At 34.0% G+C, this 17,865-nt stretch overlaps 2 protein-coding genes and 1 pseudogene across 2 annotated transcripts; 2 read left to right on the top strand and 1 right to left on the bottom strand.

Moving 5' to 3' along the window:
• The first annotated feature begins 2,492 nt into the window (after positions 1-2,492).
• Positions 2,493-7,121, top strand: LOC113771053 (annotated as a pseudogene).
• Positions 7,122-7,915: 794 nt separating this feature from the next.
• LOC113770210 (6,7-dimethyl-8-ribityllumazine synthase, chloroplastic-like) lies at positions 7,916-12,041 on the top strand. The gene is made up of 5 exons (XM_027314615.1): positions 7,916-8,514; positions 9,152-9,230; positions 10,526-10,572; positions 10,853-10,912; positions 11,724-12,041. Exons 1-5 carry the CDS (start codon positions 8,425-8,427, stop codon positions 11,763-11,765), a joined length of 318 nt encoding a protein of 105 aa, XP_027170416.1. The 5' UTR covers positions 7,916-8,424; the 3' UTR covers positions 11,766-12,041.
• Positions 12,042-14,120: 2,079 nt separating this feature from the next.
• On the bottom strand, positions 14,121-16,562 carry LOC113772148 (putative disease resistance protein RGA3). Its single transcript, XM_027316714.1, has 2 exons — positions 14,683-16,562; positions 14,121-14,317 (listed from the first exon to the last, which is right to left on the bottom strand). The coding sequence occupies exons 1-2, from the start codon at positions 16,496-16,498 to the stop codon at positions 14,304-14,306; spliced, it is 1,830 nt and encodes a 609-aa protein (XP_027172515.1). The 5' UTR covers positions 16,499-16,562; the 3' UTR covers positions 14,121-14,303.
• Between the last annotated feature and the right edge of the window lie 1,303 nt (positions 16,563-17,865).

The raw sequence follows: 17,865 nt of genomic DNA, 5'->3' as shown, positions 1-17,865 counted from the left end.
TGTGACAATGACCCAAACCCCAGGAAAATTGATCTGATCCATAATCGCTTTAGCATCTATATTTTCGGTCTCAGTATTCCAAATATACACCTTTCTCACTCAAAATCGTCTTCAACAATATAGGAACCTCGCTGTGGAACCAAAATAAAGTTGATCCACAACTTATGCCAGCTCCTCCCGACCATAGATCATCTTTATTTTTCAATCCAATAGCATGCTAGTTTCCCAAGATTTGGTTAAAATCTAGTCCTAGATATCATGCCCATAGTCAGAGGAGCAAAGCTAGCTTTGAGCTACCTAAAGTTGTGGTACCAAATTCTTACGGCCCAAACCTAACCCCTTTCTTAGGCAACAATTGAATGCCTTCCGAATTCTCATTAAAACTCACTAGTCCAATGATAAGTGTTTATTTGGCAGTTTTTTAGTGTGTTTGATTACTTAATTTTTGGTGTATTTTAGTTTTTTAATAGTTAAATAACTAGGGTTCCAGTGAATGTTGAATTTTGTGATTCAAGTGTGAAAATTGCATTTCTACAATTTTAAATAGTTTAAACTTCATGTTTTTATTGACTTTAATAGTTCAATCATCAAATGAAGTAAACTAAGATGACATTTGCAAGATTATTAATGATTTGAAATGATTTAAAGTAAACATGAAGTACAAATTGTTTAAAGTGTAAAATGCAAATCAGATCAAAAGCAGAAAAGATTGGTTACTCTGACACCTTCTGGTATTTCGGTTATAACGTAAGTTACAAGCATTGAATTGAGATAATTATTGAACCATTTTGAAGATAAGAAAAAGTGCTACATTTCTTATGAAACATAAAAGTCCAGTTCATATGTTTTCATGGTCAAAATTCTGAAATACAGAAGTGCATTTTTAATGTCAAAATCTGGAATAGGGTACTGCCTAGTTAAGGATATTTCTATCATTTCTCAATCTACAAAGATCTAATTGACATGATTCTTTATGCATTGGAAAGCAAATTCAATTATCTACAATTTCTTATTTTCTACAAGACTTAGTTTGTCTTTTTGCATCAAGAAATTTGTAGTTCAAATTAGTGCAGAAACAAAGCAATTTCCATAATTATTAGAAAAGTGCAAACGTGTAGGGTAGGACAAATCGCGGCCTAAAAAGTAACCTAGACCAGGTTTTCCATGCCTCATTTCATATTTTCGCTATATAACTTTAACTTGCAGCTCATTTACACAACTTTTGGACCACTTTTCTGAACAAATTTCGGTGGGAATTGCCCAAGAAATCATGAAAACTTGCAAAATCAACTTTTGGCAATTTCAAGGAGCGATTTGCATCGACTTTAACAAGTTGTTTGCGAGTTTCACTATTTTATAAATAGACTTCTTATGAGCTTATTTTGGTAACTTTGGAGGCTAGAGAAACTACACAAAATGTAATCTTTCACTAAAACTTTTAGTTCATTAGTGCAATACAGTTTAGCATAGTTACTTCATCCAATCATTGTATATAGGTGGACATATATGAAGTTGAGAATAAAGATAGAAGAGTTAGGAATTGAAGTGATAAGGGTAACATCTCTTCTATCAGTTTATTTCTTGTATTGATTTTTATGTTTAGTTATTATATAAGTATGGATCTTGTTTTCTTGTCTTTCATGTTTAGCTAGTTTGTAAACCTAGGGTGTGAATGTCCTTACATGATTGTTAAGTGAGTTTCTGATGGCCATTTGAGCTTATTTCTTGAGTGAGTTATTTAGTACCTTTGTTATAACAATCACGATTAATTGGCTATTAATTGTGATTATCTAAAGATGTTGTTTAATCAATGAAAATTGTGGTTCAATATTAGTGCGTGAAATTGTTAAATTTGGGGAGTTAACTTACTAATGTAGGATTGCACCTTTGTGACTTGGGTGGCTTGATCCATATAATTTCATAGAATCTAATGAATCTATAGTTAGTTTCATATCATATTAGTAGACGTGGAGTAGTTATAAATATGGTTGGTATACTTGCAAAAGTGTGTATCACGTATATTTAAAAATTATGCCATAACTAGTTAAGGTAATAATAATCATTTAACTAATAATTTCACATGTAAGAATAGTTAGGAATTCCATAATCCTAGGAGATCTCTATTGTTAGTTCTACTACTTTTATTCCATATTTGTAGTAAATTTAATTTCTTGTACTTGTGATAATCTAAATAATAAGAGCTAAAACCTATAAACCCCATAAACTAATCATCGTTGTTAAGTTTTGGCCCTTGATCTAAATGTTGTCTCTAATTGGCCTTTAAACAATTAAAAGTATATAGTTTTAAGACTTTTGGTCATTTTAACAATAAGTCAAGCCGGAATCAAAAGGCATTTTTGTCCAACTATAATTGAAGCATCAGAACCAAAATTAAAGGGACATAATAATCTCTTTCTCTCACCAACTTTATCTACTTCAATCAAAAGAGAGTTCTCTCTTGCAGCTTTAAGGTAGAAGAAGCGAGGAAGAAGATGCCAAGATCAAATCCAATACCTCCAATATGTGACTGTGGGTTGAATACCGATGTGAAAACACCATGGACTGTGTGGAATCCAGGTCCACGATATGCTGAATGCTTGCTTGTCCGCCGATCTGTAGCTTTCAATCAAAGATCTATCCCATGTAACCTTCAGTAGTTGTAATTGAACAATTAATCAACCAAACTTAAAAGGCAACAACCAAAATTCCTAAAAGAAATGTCCGTTAACACAATTATTTCATCTCTGCCCTTGCTAGTAAGTAAATAACAAGGCAGCTACCAAACTGAGGCGGGAAAAAAAAACACTTCGCGTTAGTAAATTAGCACAGCGAAAATTTCTTAATGTACATAAGATAATTAAAGATAATCAAATTACCGTATTAGTTGTTGGAAATGTTACAATCGAATATTAATATAAGAAGCTGAGTGATTGTCTAAATTTATTTGCTCATGATTGGGATTTTTGGTGGTCTTAATCTGTTGTTCTAATTCTGGTATATAGTACCTTCTAACCGAAAATTAACTTTATTTTATAAAAATTTTGGAAACATTGAAATAATACATTCCCTCTTCTTAGCGTAATAGGTGAAAGTTAGAAAGAAGAATCCCGCTGAAATTGCATATTATAATTAAGTTTGAGTGGAGTGCATAATATCATGAAACCATTTCAAAATTTCTTTAATATGTTTAAAAAAAATAAAAAACGTGTTTTTTTTTTAAATATGTAGTATTGAATATTTTTGTAAATTGAAGAAATTATAAAACAAATTTAACAGGATGAAAAAGGATAAACAGAAAAGGAAGTAGAAGTTCATCATATCCCCCCACAAACTTATTTCCTCAACCTCTCTCCCTTCTTCATTTTTAGCAAAAAAAATAGATGGGAAAACACCTTTCATATATATTGTATGTGCACAGGGATAAGGTACAAATTATAATAAGAAAAATTCTTATTTCTAATTAAATTGTTTTTATCACATCAAACGTATGACCCTCCCTACAAAAATAGGAATTGCCAATACTCAGCTAACCGGAACTTCAAAGCACCTATTTAGGAGGTCTCCTTTTTCTTACAGTGGTTAACATCATAAAATCCTTGGCATCTCCAAAGTCTAAACATTCAGTAAAGAAAGAAGTAAATTCATAGAGCAATTAAAAAAAATTAATTTATATGGTTCCAAGAAATTCCTAGAACAATCTTTGCATTATACGTTTTGAATAATCTTTACATAAACAAGAGGATAGCACAAACTATTGCAAAGAACCAAATCAAATCAATTCAATGGGTGTCTAGAATTTGCAAATAAATTAAGAGTAAATGTTATGTGCATCAATAGTGTATACACTATCACTGTTGGATCCATGATACATATTCAAAAATTAAATTTCAAATTCAAAATTTACTTAGTTGTCATTCATCCAAAATTGACAGTGTGTACACTGTCAATATAGGAAAAATTAATCTCTAAATTAATCCCTAAATTTGAACAAAATGAACTAGTTAATCACAAACTCAAAGAATGAATCTATCATACTTATTAACTGATTTTGATTAACATTGACTAAATAATAAGTATATATTCATTAACTGATTTTGATTAACGTTAACTAAATAATAAGTACTACTTTGATTAATTTTGGCACTCATACTTTAGCAAGAAACCCACAAACCAAACGTCTCCTTAGATTATAACATTTAAAAATTCTACAATGAATCTTTTGTCTTATTTTCTGTGCTATTCTCTGTTTCACTTTTTATTATATTACTATTTTTTTTCCATAAACCTACGTTTTAGTTATTTTTTATTTTATTAAAATTCAATAACTATTAATTATTAATTGAGCCAAAGCTCAGATCCAAAGTCCAAAGCCTGGACCCTTTCCCGATACCCCTGTAACGTGTTACTCCCTCCCTCCAACCCAGCTCCACTCCTGAGAAACAATCCAGTAAATTCAACAGTGTTCCCAGATGCTGATGGATGATTTCAAGAATCAAATGGGTTCTCCAAAATCCCCTTTTCTGCCACCACCACCCCATCAAAAGCCCATCTTTGGCTGCTAAGCCTAAACCCACAACCTAGTCATCAGCATTGCCAGATACGAAGCTTGAAATCAGAAGCTACTTCTGCTGCTGCTTATTCTTCTTCTGGTGAAATTCACGTGATCGTGGGACCCATGTTTGCCGGAAAAACTTCCACTCTTCTCCGGAGGATTAGACCGAGAGCAGTATATGGAAGGTAAGTTTCCCCTTTCTTTAAATTTTCAATTTCACAATTGTTTTACTAATTACCATATCTTGGTTAGCGTTGCTTTTATTCTTGATAATCTTGCACTTTTTAGTTTTTTTTTTTTTGTTGTCAAACTTCAACTGCATTATATAATTATGCACTTTTTAGTTAGTTTGTTAAATTCTTAGTGGAAACTGAACGCTCGGACTTATAAAAACTTGACAAATTGCTGTATTAGTACAGCAAAAAGTACTAATGTATGTGGGTTTTGTGCTGTCTTATACGTGCTTGGGTAAGAGCCGTATTGATAATTTGCCGTATTAGTACAACTTGCCGTATTAGTACAACAAAACAAAAAAAAATTATTTTTAGTCTGTATAATTTTTACAAATATATGTGGGTTCTGCGTGAGGGATGGATACAAGTATATAATTGTTTATATAGCTGAAGTAAATGGTATCAATCAGTGGCAGAGCTAGAAAAAATTCTTAGTGGGGGAAAAGCAACACTAAATTTTTTTTACCTACTCTTTTTTCTAGTTTTTTAAGCAAAAAAATATATAGATATTCACCAACAAGTACAAATGATGCATATATTCCATGAAAAACATAAAAAAGACAAACTCAAAATTATGAATGTAATAATAATTTTATTTGAAAAATAAACTAAACTATTTACAATTGTTCACGGCAAGTTTTTATATTTTGATAACGGTTTATAGCCTTCTCATTTTGAACTTCACAAAACATATTTTTCTCAATGTAAGTAATTAAACAATTTTAGTTCATGAACTAATTTAGAAAACCATCTAATTCTTTCACATCCTTTCTAAGAAAACTCTGAGGGCACACTTAAAATTATATCAAAATTGTATAGGTATTATAGAAATTTTAGGAGCCCCCAGAGCCCCCACCTTAAATCCGCCACTGGTATCAATGAAGGCCATGAGAGTAATTTTTCCAGTGAAGACTATTTGTCAATTAGTGAACATTTTTATATATCATAAATGACTAAAGGCTAAAGTTTTGTCTTTTGTAAGACTCTTGGGAGGGATTTTCAAACAACAACTTGAGCATATTATGTGATTGTAATTGCTGTTATTAATACAACTAGAATGAATAATTTTTTCCACATCCTGTTCCTCTTCTTTGAAGAAGAACAAGGGAACTAGAATTGTTCTTGCTGTCAAATTAAATCATCGTTGATGACATTCCCAGTTTTCAGGCTGATGCTAGAGAGATTACCCTTCAGTTGGATGAGATTTTGAAGGATTACTGTTTTCAGGAACAGTAGTGGAAGCTGTTTGGATATTATGCCACACAGGGGTTCAAGTAGAATCAGAAATCTTAATCTAGACCATGCTCTTTTTGTCAATAAGTTACAAATTTAAAGCTTGGTCTCCTGGAATTTGATGATTGCAGGCTATGTGCAGAAAGGTTTGGAAGAGGTGGGCTTGAGCATGTACCATAAGCTGAGAAAAAATGGTTTGGCACTAGACCATTATACCTTTGCATCAATCTTTAGGGCTTGTGTTTCTTTAGCAATCCTGGAACAGGGCAGGCAAGCCCATGCTTTGCAGATCAAGTGCCAAATTTGTGGAAACCTTGTAGTTAATAGTGTTCTCATGGATATGTATTTCAAGTGCAGTAGGCTCTCTGTAGGGCATCTTGTATTTGAGAAGTTTTTAGATAGAAATGTTGTTACCTGATCTGCTTTGATATCTGGATATGGACAACAAGGAAGAGTGGTAGAGGTTATAGAATCCTTGCATAGGGTGTTAGATGAAGGTTTTAGTCCCAACCATGTTACATTTCTTGCAGTTCTTGCTGCTTGTAACCATGGAGGTTTGGTGAACAGAGGCTGGGAGTACTTTAGCCAAAGGGAAAACATTATGCATTTATGGTTGATCTGTTTGGGCGTGCTGGTAGGTTAGTGGATGCTTATGAGTTTGTCATGAGTTCACCTTGTAAGGAGCACCCTTTTGTATGGGGTGCTTGACTTGGATCTTGTAAGATATAGACTTGGCAAAGCTTGCAGTGAAGAACTTCTTTGAGTTGGAACCCAAAAGTGCTGGAAAATATGTCTTATCAAATGCTTGTGTTTCTTTTGGTTTGTGGGATAATGTAGCCGAGCTTAGGAGTGTGATGAATGAATCTGAGATGAAGAAGGAGCCTGGTCATAGCATGATTGAAATTCAAAGGGAGGCTCAATTTTTCTTTATGGAGCATAACACTAATGAGAAAACTGAGGAGTTATATCAGTTAAATGAAGATCTGACTTGTGTCCTAAAAGATATGGGGTATATTCGTCGTGCCAAGTAATTAGTAGACAGGATTAAGTTTGAGCTATGCCATCATCTATGCAGCTAATGCTATTGATTGGGTTGCTGCTTTTTAGGAGGGGAGAACTTCTGAAAGCTTTAAATTCTTGGACTCTACTTCGCCCTCAGTGTCATGCATACTAATTTTTTATAATTAGAGGAGATAAACATTTCTATGGTCATTATATTTCCTCTAATGGTTAGGAAAAGACCTATATGTGAAATCTGTAGGAAAGATTCAGAAGGGTCTTTGCCATTACATTATATTGAGGACCTTTTGGATATTGATAAATATTCAGATCATATTGAGGTGATGCTGGAAGTTATTCAGGAGTCGAGCGTCATGGTGGATGTCTGAACTTTTTATGCAGAGGTTTATGGATTGAATGTATTGGAGTTAGTAGAGACTGGCACTTGGTAAGTCATGTCGCTTGAGATGCCATTTCTTCCACTTGAGTTCTTTATGTGCCTTTTCGTGTTCTGAGTGCTTAAGGCTTCTTAGCAAATTAGACAATTTGATCTTATGGCAACTTTTAGTTACCATTTCTATGGTCAATTATTGGGTGAATGCAACATATGTAACTCCAGTTCCATCTGTTTAATCAGTTGAAGACTATACTCTGGTGTCTTAACATTCTAAAGTTCTAGAATCCTCCTACTACCAATGTATCATTGATGGTTTGTTAAACAGATTCTTTATTGCCTGAGATACTGATTTAAGTTGACTGTCTTATTATCTTCAATTGATAGGGCATGCTCCAACTAATTGCAATGTAACTTCCATTATAGAAGGACACAGAGAGTTTTTGCAGAAATGCTACTTAATTTCAGGTTGTTTGTTTCAAGCATATCTACTTAGGACTGGTTTCTTATTGCTGCTAATGAGATTTCTAAGTTTTCCCTTAATCTGCATTTTGACTGTTCTTGCGAGCTTCAGGATTACCTTAAGTTACACTCGTTTCCTTCCCTTTCTTGATTGTATTGGCTGTCCCGCGGAAAAAAAAATAAAGGGTAGAATGGGCGGGTTAGATTTTCTAAGGCATCAAATATAATAGGGAAAAGTTCGGTCATTACTGCCATTAACAAAATCACATACTTAAGGCTCTTCCAATGAAAATTCACAACAGTCATGGTGATTCTGATTTATGTTTGAGTTGATAATATACTTCTAGATTATTTAGTAGTGGACTCTCTGGTATTTACTAATTGTAATATAATTCCTACCTTTTGAATGGTGATGATGGCTCTAACTTCACATAAAACTTGATAAAATCAACCATCATTATCAAATTCTTCTTCCACATTTGAACCCCGTATTCTAAAAATTGAAAATGTAAATTTCAGTTGGAAGTAGAGAAACAATTTTGATTGTGCTTATGAAAAGAGGAGGGATTGGGGTTTGGTGTGAATACTGCTTTCTAAATTGGATACAAGTGGATCTTGGACTCTTAAAACATAATGAGAAGGTCATGCTCTCTCTCTCTCAAACTCCTCCCTCCCTCCCCGTCTCTCTCTCTCTCTCTCTCTCTCTCTATATATATATATATATATATCTCTGTCTCTCTCTCATGCACACAAACATGTGTGGACCTATTTTCTTCCCCTGTACTTATATTTTTTTGATCCTAGCTGTTGGATGATGGCTAGTCATCTAGTAACATTTGACAGAGCTATAATATAAGAGCTTGCTTATAGTTTCTAAAAGGAGAGAAATGGTGGTTATGTTTCTTCTTACTCATTTGAAGAATTGAAAACCTGAATCTGGATATGAGAGCATCTGGATGATAATGTTCTATTTGGGGAACAAATTGTCACTTCAACTTTTGTAACTTTATGCTTCTGCTTTAAAATAGTGATTCTATGAATCTTATTTTTCTTAAAGAGTACAAACATGTAATGACTGCTAAAACATCTTGTAGGTCGTTTAGATCCTCAGTTATTTGTACGAGGCTTCATGGGTTGAGTTCATTCATTTTAATTATCGAATTATGGTACCATTCAGCTTCATTACCAGCTACTAGTTCCTTATTTCGTGCGAGTTGTCAGTGCATGAATCAATGTTAATGTGTTTTTTTTCCTGTTACATTCTTTTGTGGCCAGTAGACTATAGGCGATACTTCCCATTATGATGCTGTGGCTAATTCAGCTGCATCCGGAGTACTGTCTGCAAGCCTTAATTCTGGTTAGTCAATGTTAATGCAGTCAAACACAAAAAGAAATGATGAAATACTATTTGGATATCTTTCCACTGTTGGCAGTAACTTTCTGTATTATATCTCTCACATTTGCTAATTCACTTTTTATATATGCATTATCATAGTACACTACTCAGCATGAGATTTCTGTTCCTCATATGCTGTGTAAGAAAAAAAACTTTCTATAATAGATTTTTGTGATTTACCTAGTTTTTTTTTTCCGCTTATTGACTCTCAAATTTTTGGGATACCAAGCATGAGGGTTAATTTACTGGGGGCAGAAGAGAGATGATTCAGTTATATAATTATCAGAAGTGACTTTGTTTTCTTTATTGTATATGAAAATGTAGTTTGTGCAAAGCAAGTAAAATACAATGTCTTTTATTCTTCCCTCTTACTTTCTATTTGTTGAGACGTTTGGAGGGGAGAGGAAGAGGTCAGGTTTCCAAGAAAGAGAATTATCCAGATCCTGCCTACATTTCCGTATAGATTACTAGCCCAGGGTATGGTTTATTTCAATACCTAATGAAGCAATAAATGTCAACCTACAAACTGTAATAATATTTTTGCCCTTCATAATGGAAATGATATGCAGGTTTACTTGATCTTGATGTTTTCATATACTAGGAATGGCTTCTATCTAAACCACTATATGATCTGGAGAAACAATTCTTACTAACTTGAAATACTAAAAGCATGAATTCAGCCCTAGGGGAAATAGTCATTAGAGGAGCCTTGGTAGATTTGATTGTATTAGCTAGCTAGATATCCAGTAGCTTAGTTAAACGAGTTTTGTTAAGAAAGGAATAAAAAATTGGTAACTGTGTAATACTACAGATCCATAGGTGGTAGCAGTGATTGAAATTTTTGCCTAGTTGGCAGATGTTTTTTGTGTTAAAAGCAGTCATCTTGTGTTGTTGAAAGATGTTCATGGTTTATTGCAACTTGGAACCACTTTGAAATTGTCTGATTTGTAATAAGTGCACTGCATAGTGGTTGTGCCTGTTTTTCCCATTTTGTGCTCATAGACACAGTAGCAGAGGTTCTTATATTCTCAAATGTCAGAAGATGAGAAAATTGTTTAGTGTAGGAACTTACGGATACATACCTCATAACTAGTACTTGAGGTGTTTAGGAATCATCAACTTGCTTTGTTGTGTGCACACTTATAACTTCATTTTTGTGTTTCAAATACAGACAATTCTGTCCGTGGAATGCAGTCTCAAAACATTTACAGTACCTTAATTGTGAAATATTTAATTTTCCTTTCAATGAATTCCAGGTGTTCCATGCATATTTGGTGTTTTGACTTGTGATGACATGGCACAGGTAAATTCATGAAATTTCTCTTTTGCTTAATACAACTCAATGAAAACTCATGGTTGACTTTTCTGATCTCCTATACTCTTTTTCATGGGAGTTATTGCATTGAAAATCATAAAAGAGTTCATCATATAATTTTCATGTTGCTGAATATGATAATCTTCCTGTGGGTAATTTTTGGTCAAATTTCTATGCTGACGGAAATTGTCGCCCTGATCTTTACCAGTATTCTACAAATTTTCCCATTGGTACCCCATTTCTTAAAGTTACATTATGATAAATGCAGGCTCTCAATCAAGCTGGTGGTAAGTCCGGAAACAAAGGTGCTGAAGCAGCGCTGACAGCTGTAAGTCAATTTCATTTTGTTGAGTTGCTTTCTTGTCTCTTCATTTTCTTGTCATTTTACTCCATGGAGTATTTATTTGCTGTCTGGCAAATTGTTTGCTTCGTGAATAGTATCTGGTTTGTGTTCCGTTTAAATCAAATGTCATCAATAAAGAACCTTTTCTGTTTTTCTTTTTGGTTTGGTTGCATTGGAAAGGGGAGATTTGATGAATTTCTCCATCTCTGCTGGGTTTTGCCCTTGTAACTGGCCTTCTTTCAATATAATTTAGTATAATACAGCCAATAGGAATGCTTGGAAAGCACCCTTCTTACTTAAGCAGTGAGCTATCGATCATCCAAAATAAATTATTTTTTGAGTTAAAAATGGGAGTTAGAAGGCAAATAAGGGGTTGAACTCCATAACGACCATTGGTGGGTCTCTCTGTGATGGTGGTGGTTTCCCAACCAGAGTTTCTCAGCAGGACTCTAAAATATCTAGCTTTTATTAGTTCCAAGTTGCATCTAGTTTATGACAGTGCATGTAGTTATCGGTAGGTTTCTAAATCAAATTCTGATTGATCATTGCTCATAATCTTGTCCTTCTTTAGGTCATGATCTTATGAGTAAGAAACTCTCGCAGGAAGAGTCTGTTTTTGCCGTCATAGAATATTTAATGGCATGATGTTCATTTTGTATCTTGGGTCTGACAAAATAATGAGTTGTGTCATATTTTGGAAATAAATGTTTCTGATCTGCATTTTCCTCTCTAATAATGTCTATTCATGGTCCGATACCAAGGATGAATTTGTTTCCTTGTTTGGGCTGTATTGCAGATTGAAATGGCTTCTTTGTTTGAACACCATCTGAAATTTTAGGAAGCAGGCGTTGTCCACCAACACTAGAGCTTTGTACTGCTGTAATTCTCAGCAGGCAGAATAGGGCCATCCTGTACACTTGCAATGATTGATTCCTTGCTACATTGGGTTACATGGAGTATTTGTTGGGATTTTTATAACCTTATAAACAGTTTCTTCTATACTCTCATGCACTACTTTGGTTTCTAATTTGATGTTTGTGTGGATTTTTGTTAATTTGTAAACAAACTTGTTGGTGAAACTAGTGCCAGTTTCTTGTCAAGCTTGGTAACTTAACTAGCAATCTAGTAGCATTTTCTTTGGGAATTCTTCCATATTTCGATTTTCTGGAAGCTGAACAGGAAGTACCAATTTTGCTTCTTCAGAGATGAATTTTTGATCAGGTAATGTCTACTTGAGAGAGAGTGACTTCAATTATGAAAGTCATTAGGCTAGCTTTGCCCAATTTCACTGTTAAAATATGAGTTTTATGGATTAAATGATTTAACAGCCTTTATAGAAAGAATCAAAATATAACCAACTACTGGAGTTGAATATAAATACAATGAACACTAATGTGTCAAAATCTATTTTATGTTCAATAAATACTACTACTGGAACTACCACTGCTACTACTACTATAAAAGTATCATGAGTTTTGGTGCCTTTAAGTGTACATGCATTTTTGTAGTCTTAGTTTTTGTTATTCCAATTATCTTTGTAAACATTTTTTTAAGAAAGGAAACAAGCTAAAGAATAATTTGTCAACTTGTTAAATTTTAACCATTAGAATAAGGATTAACTTTTTATACACTCACAATGTAGTGATTTTTTTTATACTAGCAATTTTGGATATATATCACATGTGCATGATTTGAATTTTAAATTTGAATTTATGTTATGTGGCATGATTTAAACCTACTTGTATAAAAAATCTTTACATTGGCAATGTATAAAAAAGTTATCTAATAAATAATACCATAAAATGATGCGCTAATAATAGATTGTCAATAATACACCGTATAGATAAACATAATGTACAAATTTTCTTCTTTATTAAATCTAGTGTTAATATCACTTTATCCCGTTCAACTATATCATTACTATCAGTTTATCCCCTAACGTTATCTTTAGTCACTTCACTCCCATAAGTAATTCAACTTAACATGTTAAAAAATTTTGGACAAAAATACCCTTTTATTCTATAGCATTATTATATTATTATTATTATTTTATTCCTTTAAATTATAGTGATATAATTGCTTTAATTCCTAACATTATTTTCTAGGCATTTTACTTCATCATTAATCTAACTAGTATGGTCAAAAAATTTTAAATATATTTACCCTTATATATATAATTAAAAATAAAAAATTTGGAATGATTATTCTTCTTTTTTTCACTCCAAAAATATAAAAATAAAAGGATTTTCTCAAATTTCTTTTTTCACACTTATTAATACTAAGAAAAGAAAAAGAGATAGGAAAGAAGGAGACATAAAATTAGATTTTGTAAAAAAAATAATAATAAAGAAAAGTCTAACATTATTGTATTAATTTAAGGTTGTTAGAATTAGGATTGAAATCTAGTGGTAAACAGTAAAGTAAAATAATTTTAAAATAATAAAAGTATTTAATTCTTTCTTATTTGTATTATTTAAAAAAGAATTGAGCTCTCTTTCTCTATTTCTCTCCCTCCCCTTCTCGATCTTTCTATTTTTTTAATATTAATAAGATTGTCAAGAAAAAAGACATTAATATTTTGACTTTTTTTCTTGATACCAAAGAGGAGAAGAGTCGCTCTAAATTTTTTATTGTTTTTATTATACAGAGTATACAGAGTGGAGGGTACTTTCTTCTAATTTTTTTTTAACTTGCTAAGTTGGTTTAATGGTGAGATAAATTGTCTAAAAAATAACTTTATGGGGTAAATTGATAATGAGACTATAGTTTATGGGGGTAAAGTGATAATAACTTTAAGGGCTAAACTTGTCTTTTTACTTTAATTAACAAACTCCGTTAAATTTGACCGTTAGTCTTGGAGGTAAAGTGACTAAAAGATAACGTTAAGAGGGAAATTGATAGTGGCATCGAACGTTAAGGGGGTAAAGTGATAATAACCCTTAAATCTACACAAACTTACATACACTAGGACAATAATAATTTGATGAAATAAAGACTAGTTGTGTAACGATTAGAATTCAATCTGGAAATTGGTAAGGTTACAGACGCTTTCAACAAATGATGGTTTGTTTGGATAGAGGATTATTTGTCAAAATTTATTTGCTTACATTATCATTACAATTTCCAACACACCTTTTTATCTTCCCAATTACCTTTTTATCTCACATACATCACATCACAAAAAGTGCTACAGTAAAAATATCTCAAATAATTTACAATCCAATTACCTTTTTATCTCAAATATTTTTGAACAAAGCAAGTGGACGTGCCTCTTCAACCATGTTTACAATTATTTGAAATTTTACATGAACCCAAGGGAAAGTTGACGTGGAGGTTGATCCCCCAATGCCTTCTGCTGTAGCTTCATTTTGAGCCATCAATGAGGATTATCTGGAAAACAAAGGACAAAAGCCAAAAAAAAAAGGATAAAAAGACAAAACATAAATGGAATTCCAAACTCAAGAGTTTACAGTTAGATATTGTTAGAAATTTAGTGTTGTATTTCCTAGTTAATGACTTGCATCTTCTCAATTAAAAAAAAAATTCTAAACTATTAATGAATATTTCATATTTTCATTATACATATGGCTCTGTTAACACTTGATTCATTATTAAGCACATGTCATATTCTACAAGTAGTAATTATTTGTTTGTTGCAAACAAAAGTAGGCCTTTGTTTGTTGTAATTCTATAAGGAGCAATTATTTGACTTCAAAGATGATAGATACATTAAAAAAATGTGTGAATAACCATACCTGAGGAGTCATTAGATATGTCAACTCGAGAAATATGTGATATCTTTATCCAGTCATCTCCTGTTTTGTCAGAGTAATGATCCCTCAATTTGGAGCAACGTCGAATCTCCAAAATTTTGAGAGATGATATCTTTTTAAGGATGCGATGTGGCAGAGCTTCAAGCTTTTCACAGTCCCAAATTTTTAGCTCCTCCAAATATGGCATGATAGAGACAGCAACTTTTTCATCATCTTCACTTAAATCTTCCCAATGTGTCCAATTTAGGAAGTAACGAAAATGTAATTTTCTCAAATTCTGAAATGCTACTGGTTCAGCTGAGAATGATGACTCGGTGTTCGACAAAGTATCAAGAGCATCTGTAACTCCGAAGAATTCCTTACCTAAACATTCCAGCTTTTCCACTACCATGAGCTCAAGCTCTTCTAGGGATGATAGCTTCCACAAGGCACGCAAGGATGAGATATTGCAGGGGTTCTCAATATATAGCTTCTTCAAATTATTGGCGTGAGACATCGTCACAAGCCAACTGGGTAACTGGGCTCCTGGACAGCCAATTAGCACAAGTTCTTCCAAGTTTGGAGGTGGTTCCATGGTTTCAATGCAACTTGGAGTTTCTATAAAGTGGGCCTCGAATCTAAAGAACAAAGACATTTCACGCATGTTGACCTTCTTTCCAAGTTCTGCACTTCCAAAGTCTACTTCTCCTTCAATTACAACACCCAATATTTCCAATTGGTTCAGGTCCTTCAAAATTGCCAAATCATCAGAGTTGCTCCTGGCGATAAACCGAGTCAAACTACAAAGTGACGTCAGCATCCTGAGTCCTTGTGGAATTTGACCTAATTCATAGGTAATATCATTGAGAAGGTGCCTCAAGTGTACAAGGCCTTCAATCCTTTCAGGAAGGCACGAAAGATTATCACAATTATTGATATCCAAAGTTTCCAGATAATATAGATCACATATAGCTTCTGGCAGTGCCACGAAAGGATTCCAACTTAAGTCCAAGTGCCGAAGATGAATCAAACTTCCGATCTCGGTTGGGACTTCAGGTAGCCAACAATGACTTAAAGTCAGAGTCCTCACACACTTCAAACTACAGAATAGATTTTGGGGAACTATTCCACCTGGAAAAGTTAAAAAGCTCCTGAGCCGTCCCAAATCAACGACTCGAGAACTAAACATCTCCTCCTTAGCGCCTCCCAAAATTGTTAGATGACGTGGTCTTTTACTGCATGAATTTCTTCCAATTCCACCAAGTACATGACATTCACTTTTTGTGAGAAATTGTGCAAAGTCATGCACTATGTCATGCATCTTGCACCTCATACGTGGAAAATCTTTGGCTTTTTGAAATTCTTGGAAAAAGGAACGCATTGCCAAATTGTAGAAGTACTCAAGGCTTACCAGCTCCAAGCGCTCACCTCTTCGATTTGGGCGAACATAACCTTGTGCTATCCACAGCCTAATAAGCTCTTCTACATCTATCTTATGATCTTTGGGAAAGACAGCACAATATGAGAAGCAACGTTTCAGCTCTGGGGACAACTCGTTATAGCTTAAATACAAATGAGGGAAAAGTTCCACGGCTGCTTCCTCCAATTGCCATATCTCACTGTCCAAAACATTCTGCCATTGTTGTACGGTATCTTTGAACCGTAACAAGCTTCCCATAGTCTTTGCAGCAAGTGGCAACCCCTTGCACTTTTCTGCAATTTTCTGCCCAATTCTTTCCACCTTCTTGCACAAGTCCCCTGATTTTTTGGCAAATGCCATCCTTTGCATTATTAGCCAACAATCAGAGTGAGAGATCATGCCTAGGTCGTGAGTATCAGTCGATCCCACCACTGTGGCCACTCTATGACTTCTTGTTGTTACCAAGATTACACTTCCGGGAGCCCCATCCTTGAGAGAGTATTGAAAAGGTTTCCACTTTGAGTCGTCCTCTGTCCAGACATCATCTAGGACAAGAAGGAATCTCTTACCGGAAAAAGTTTCTTTTATACGTCGGATCAATGGATCCAACTCTGCTTCATGAGAACTTTTTCCAGCATTCTCAAGGATAGCTTTCGCGACCCTTTTCTGGTCGAAAGGATCTGATACGCAAATCCAATTTCTAAGTTCAAAGTGGTTCTGCACTTTATCATTATTGAAGAGCAGCTGGGCAAGTGTGGTCTTTCCACTACCCCCGGCCCCTACGACAGAGATAATTTGAACCCCATCCCTTCCTTGACTACTACTCTTAGACAAAACTTGGTCAAGTAAAGCATCCTTATCGGATGCTCGACCATAGACCTCTGATTCGTCGATGATTGAGGTAGTCATAATTGGCTTAAAATCTTGAGAATCAGGAATCCCCCCACTTGTAATAAACTTGAATTGATCTGCTTCTTTCAAAGTTAATTCTAGCTGTGCATTTATTTTCTTTATTTTCTGAGCTATATCACTACGCACAGGAACTTGTTTGAGACAAGAACAAAGGGACGGGATGAGGGAACGAACCTTGATCCATAATGTTGGCTGCAATCTGGCATTCTGGTCAGTTCCTTCATTCTTTGCTCTGTGAATCTTGAAGTTCCATTCGTCCAGCACATCATCCATCTCATATGTTATGTCCTCAAGCTTTTCTAGCCAAATTCCAACACTTCTGTCCTTCAGCCTTCGTCTCTCTGCATCATGCAGCACTTTTTCAATGGTTGCCAACTTAGAGGAGATATTTTCCACCTCTTCTTCAACCCCCATGACCAAGTTGACCTTCTCCCCAAACTGCTTCATGAGAACATCACTCAATTGATCAATTATCTTTGGAACAATCAATTCAGCCATCGTTTATGGTTTTTAGCTGATAATTTGTGTATTTCGAAGTGGAAAACTGTTTGTTTTTTTAGAATTAGAAACAACAAATACGTTCCTTACTTTGATGCACACTCAATTAAAGAATAAAGCATTCCTTATTCTAGTGTTTGGAATCAGAAAACATTATTGACGTTAACCTTGCACACACGAATGAAGAGAAAAGCAAAGTTGTGTACCCTCTTTTTTGTTGTGGAAAAGCGCAAAACATGTGAAAAGTGTAAAACGAATTGTCGGGATTCTTATATTTACAAAATGAATTGCTAGTTTTTTTAATACAAAGATTATTTAAGGCAACAAGTATCAATTCTCCCAAATGAAATGAAATT

The sequence above is a fragment of the Coffea eugenioides genome, chromosome 5 (assembly GCF_003713205.1).
Source record: "Coffea eugenioides isolate CCC68of chromosome 5, Ceug_1.0, whole genome shotgun sequence".
Lineage (NCBI taxonomy): Eukaryota > Viridiplantae > Streptophyta > Magnoliopsida > Gentianales > Rubiaceae > Coffea > Coffea eugenioides.
This window is presented reverse-complemented; position numbering and strand designations above follow the sequence as displayed.

Excerpts from the sequence above, each read along its gene's own strand:
- LOC113772148 (XM_027316714.1), bottom strand. The coding sequence starts at position 16,498 with ATGATCTCTCACTCTGATTGTTGGCTAATAATGCAAAGGATGGCATTT.
- LOC113770210 (XM_027314615.1), top strand. The coding sequence starts at position 8,425 with ATGAAAAGAGGAGGGATTGGGGTTTGGTGTGAATACTGCTTTCTAAAT. Across the intron at positions 9,231-10,525 it reads GTCTGCAAGCCTTAATTCTG|GTGTTCCATGCATATTTGGT; the intron begins GTTAGTCAATGT and ends AATGAATTCCAG. Across the intron at positions 10,913-11,723 it reads CTGAAGCAGCGCTGACAGCT|ATTGAAATGGCTTCTTTGTT; the intron begins GTAAGTCAATTT and ends GCTGTATTGCAG.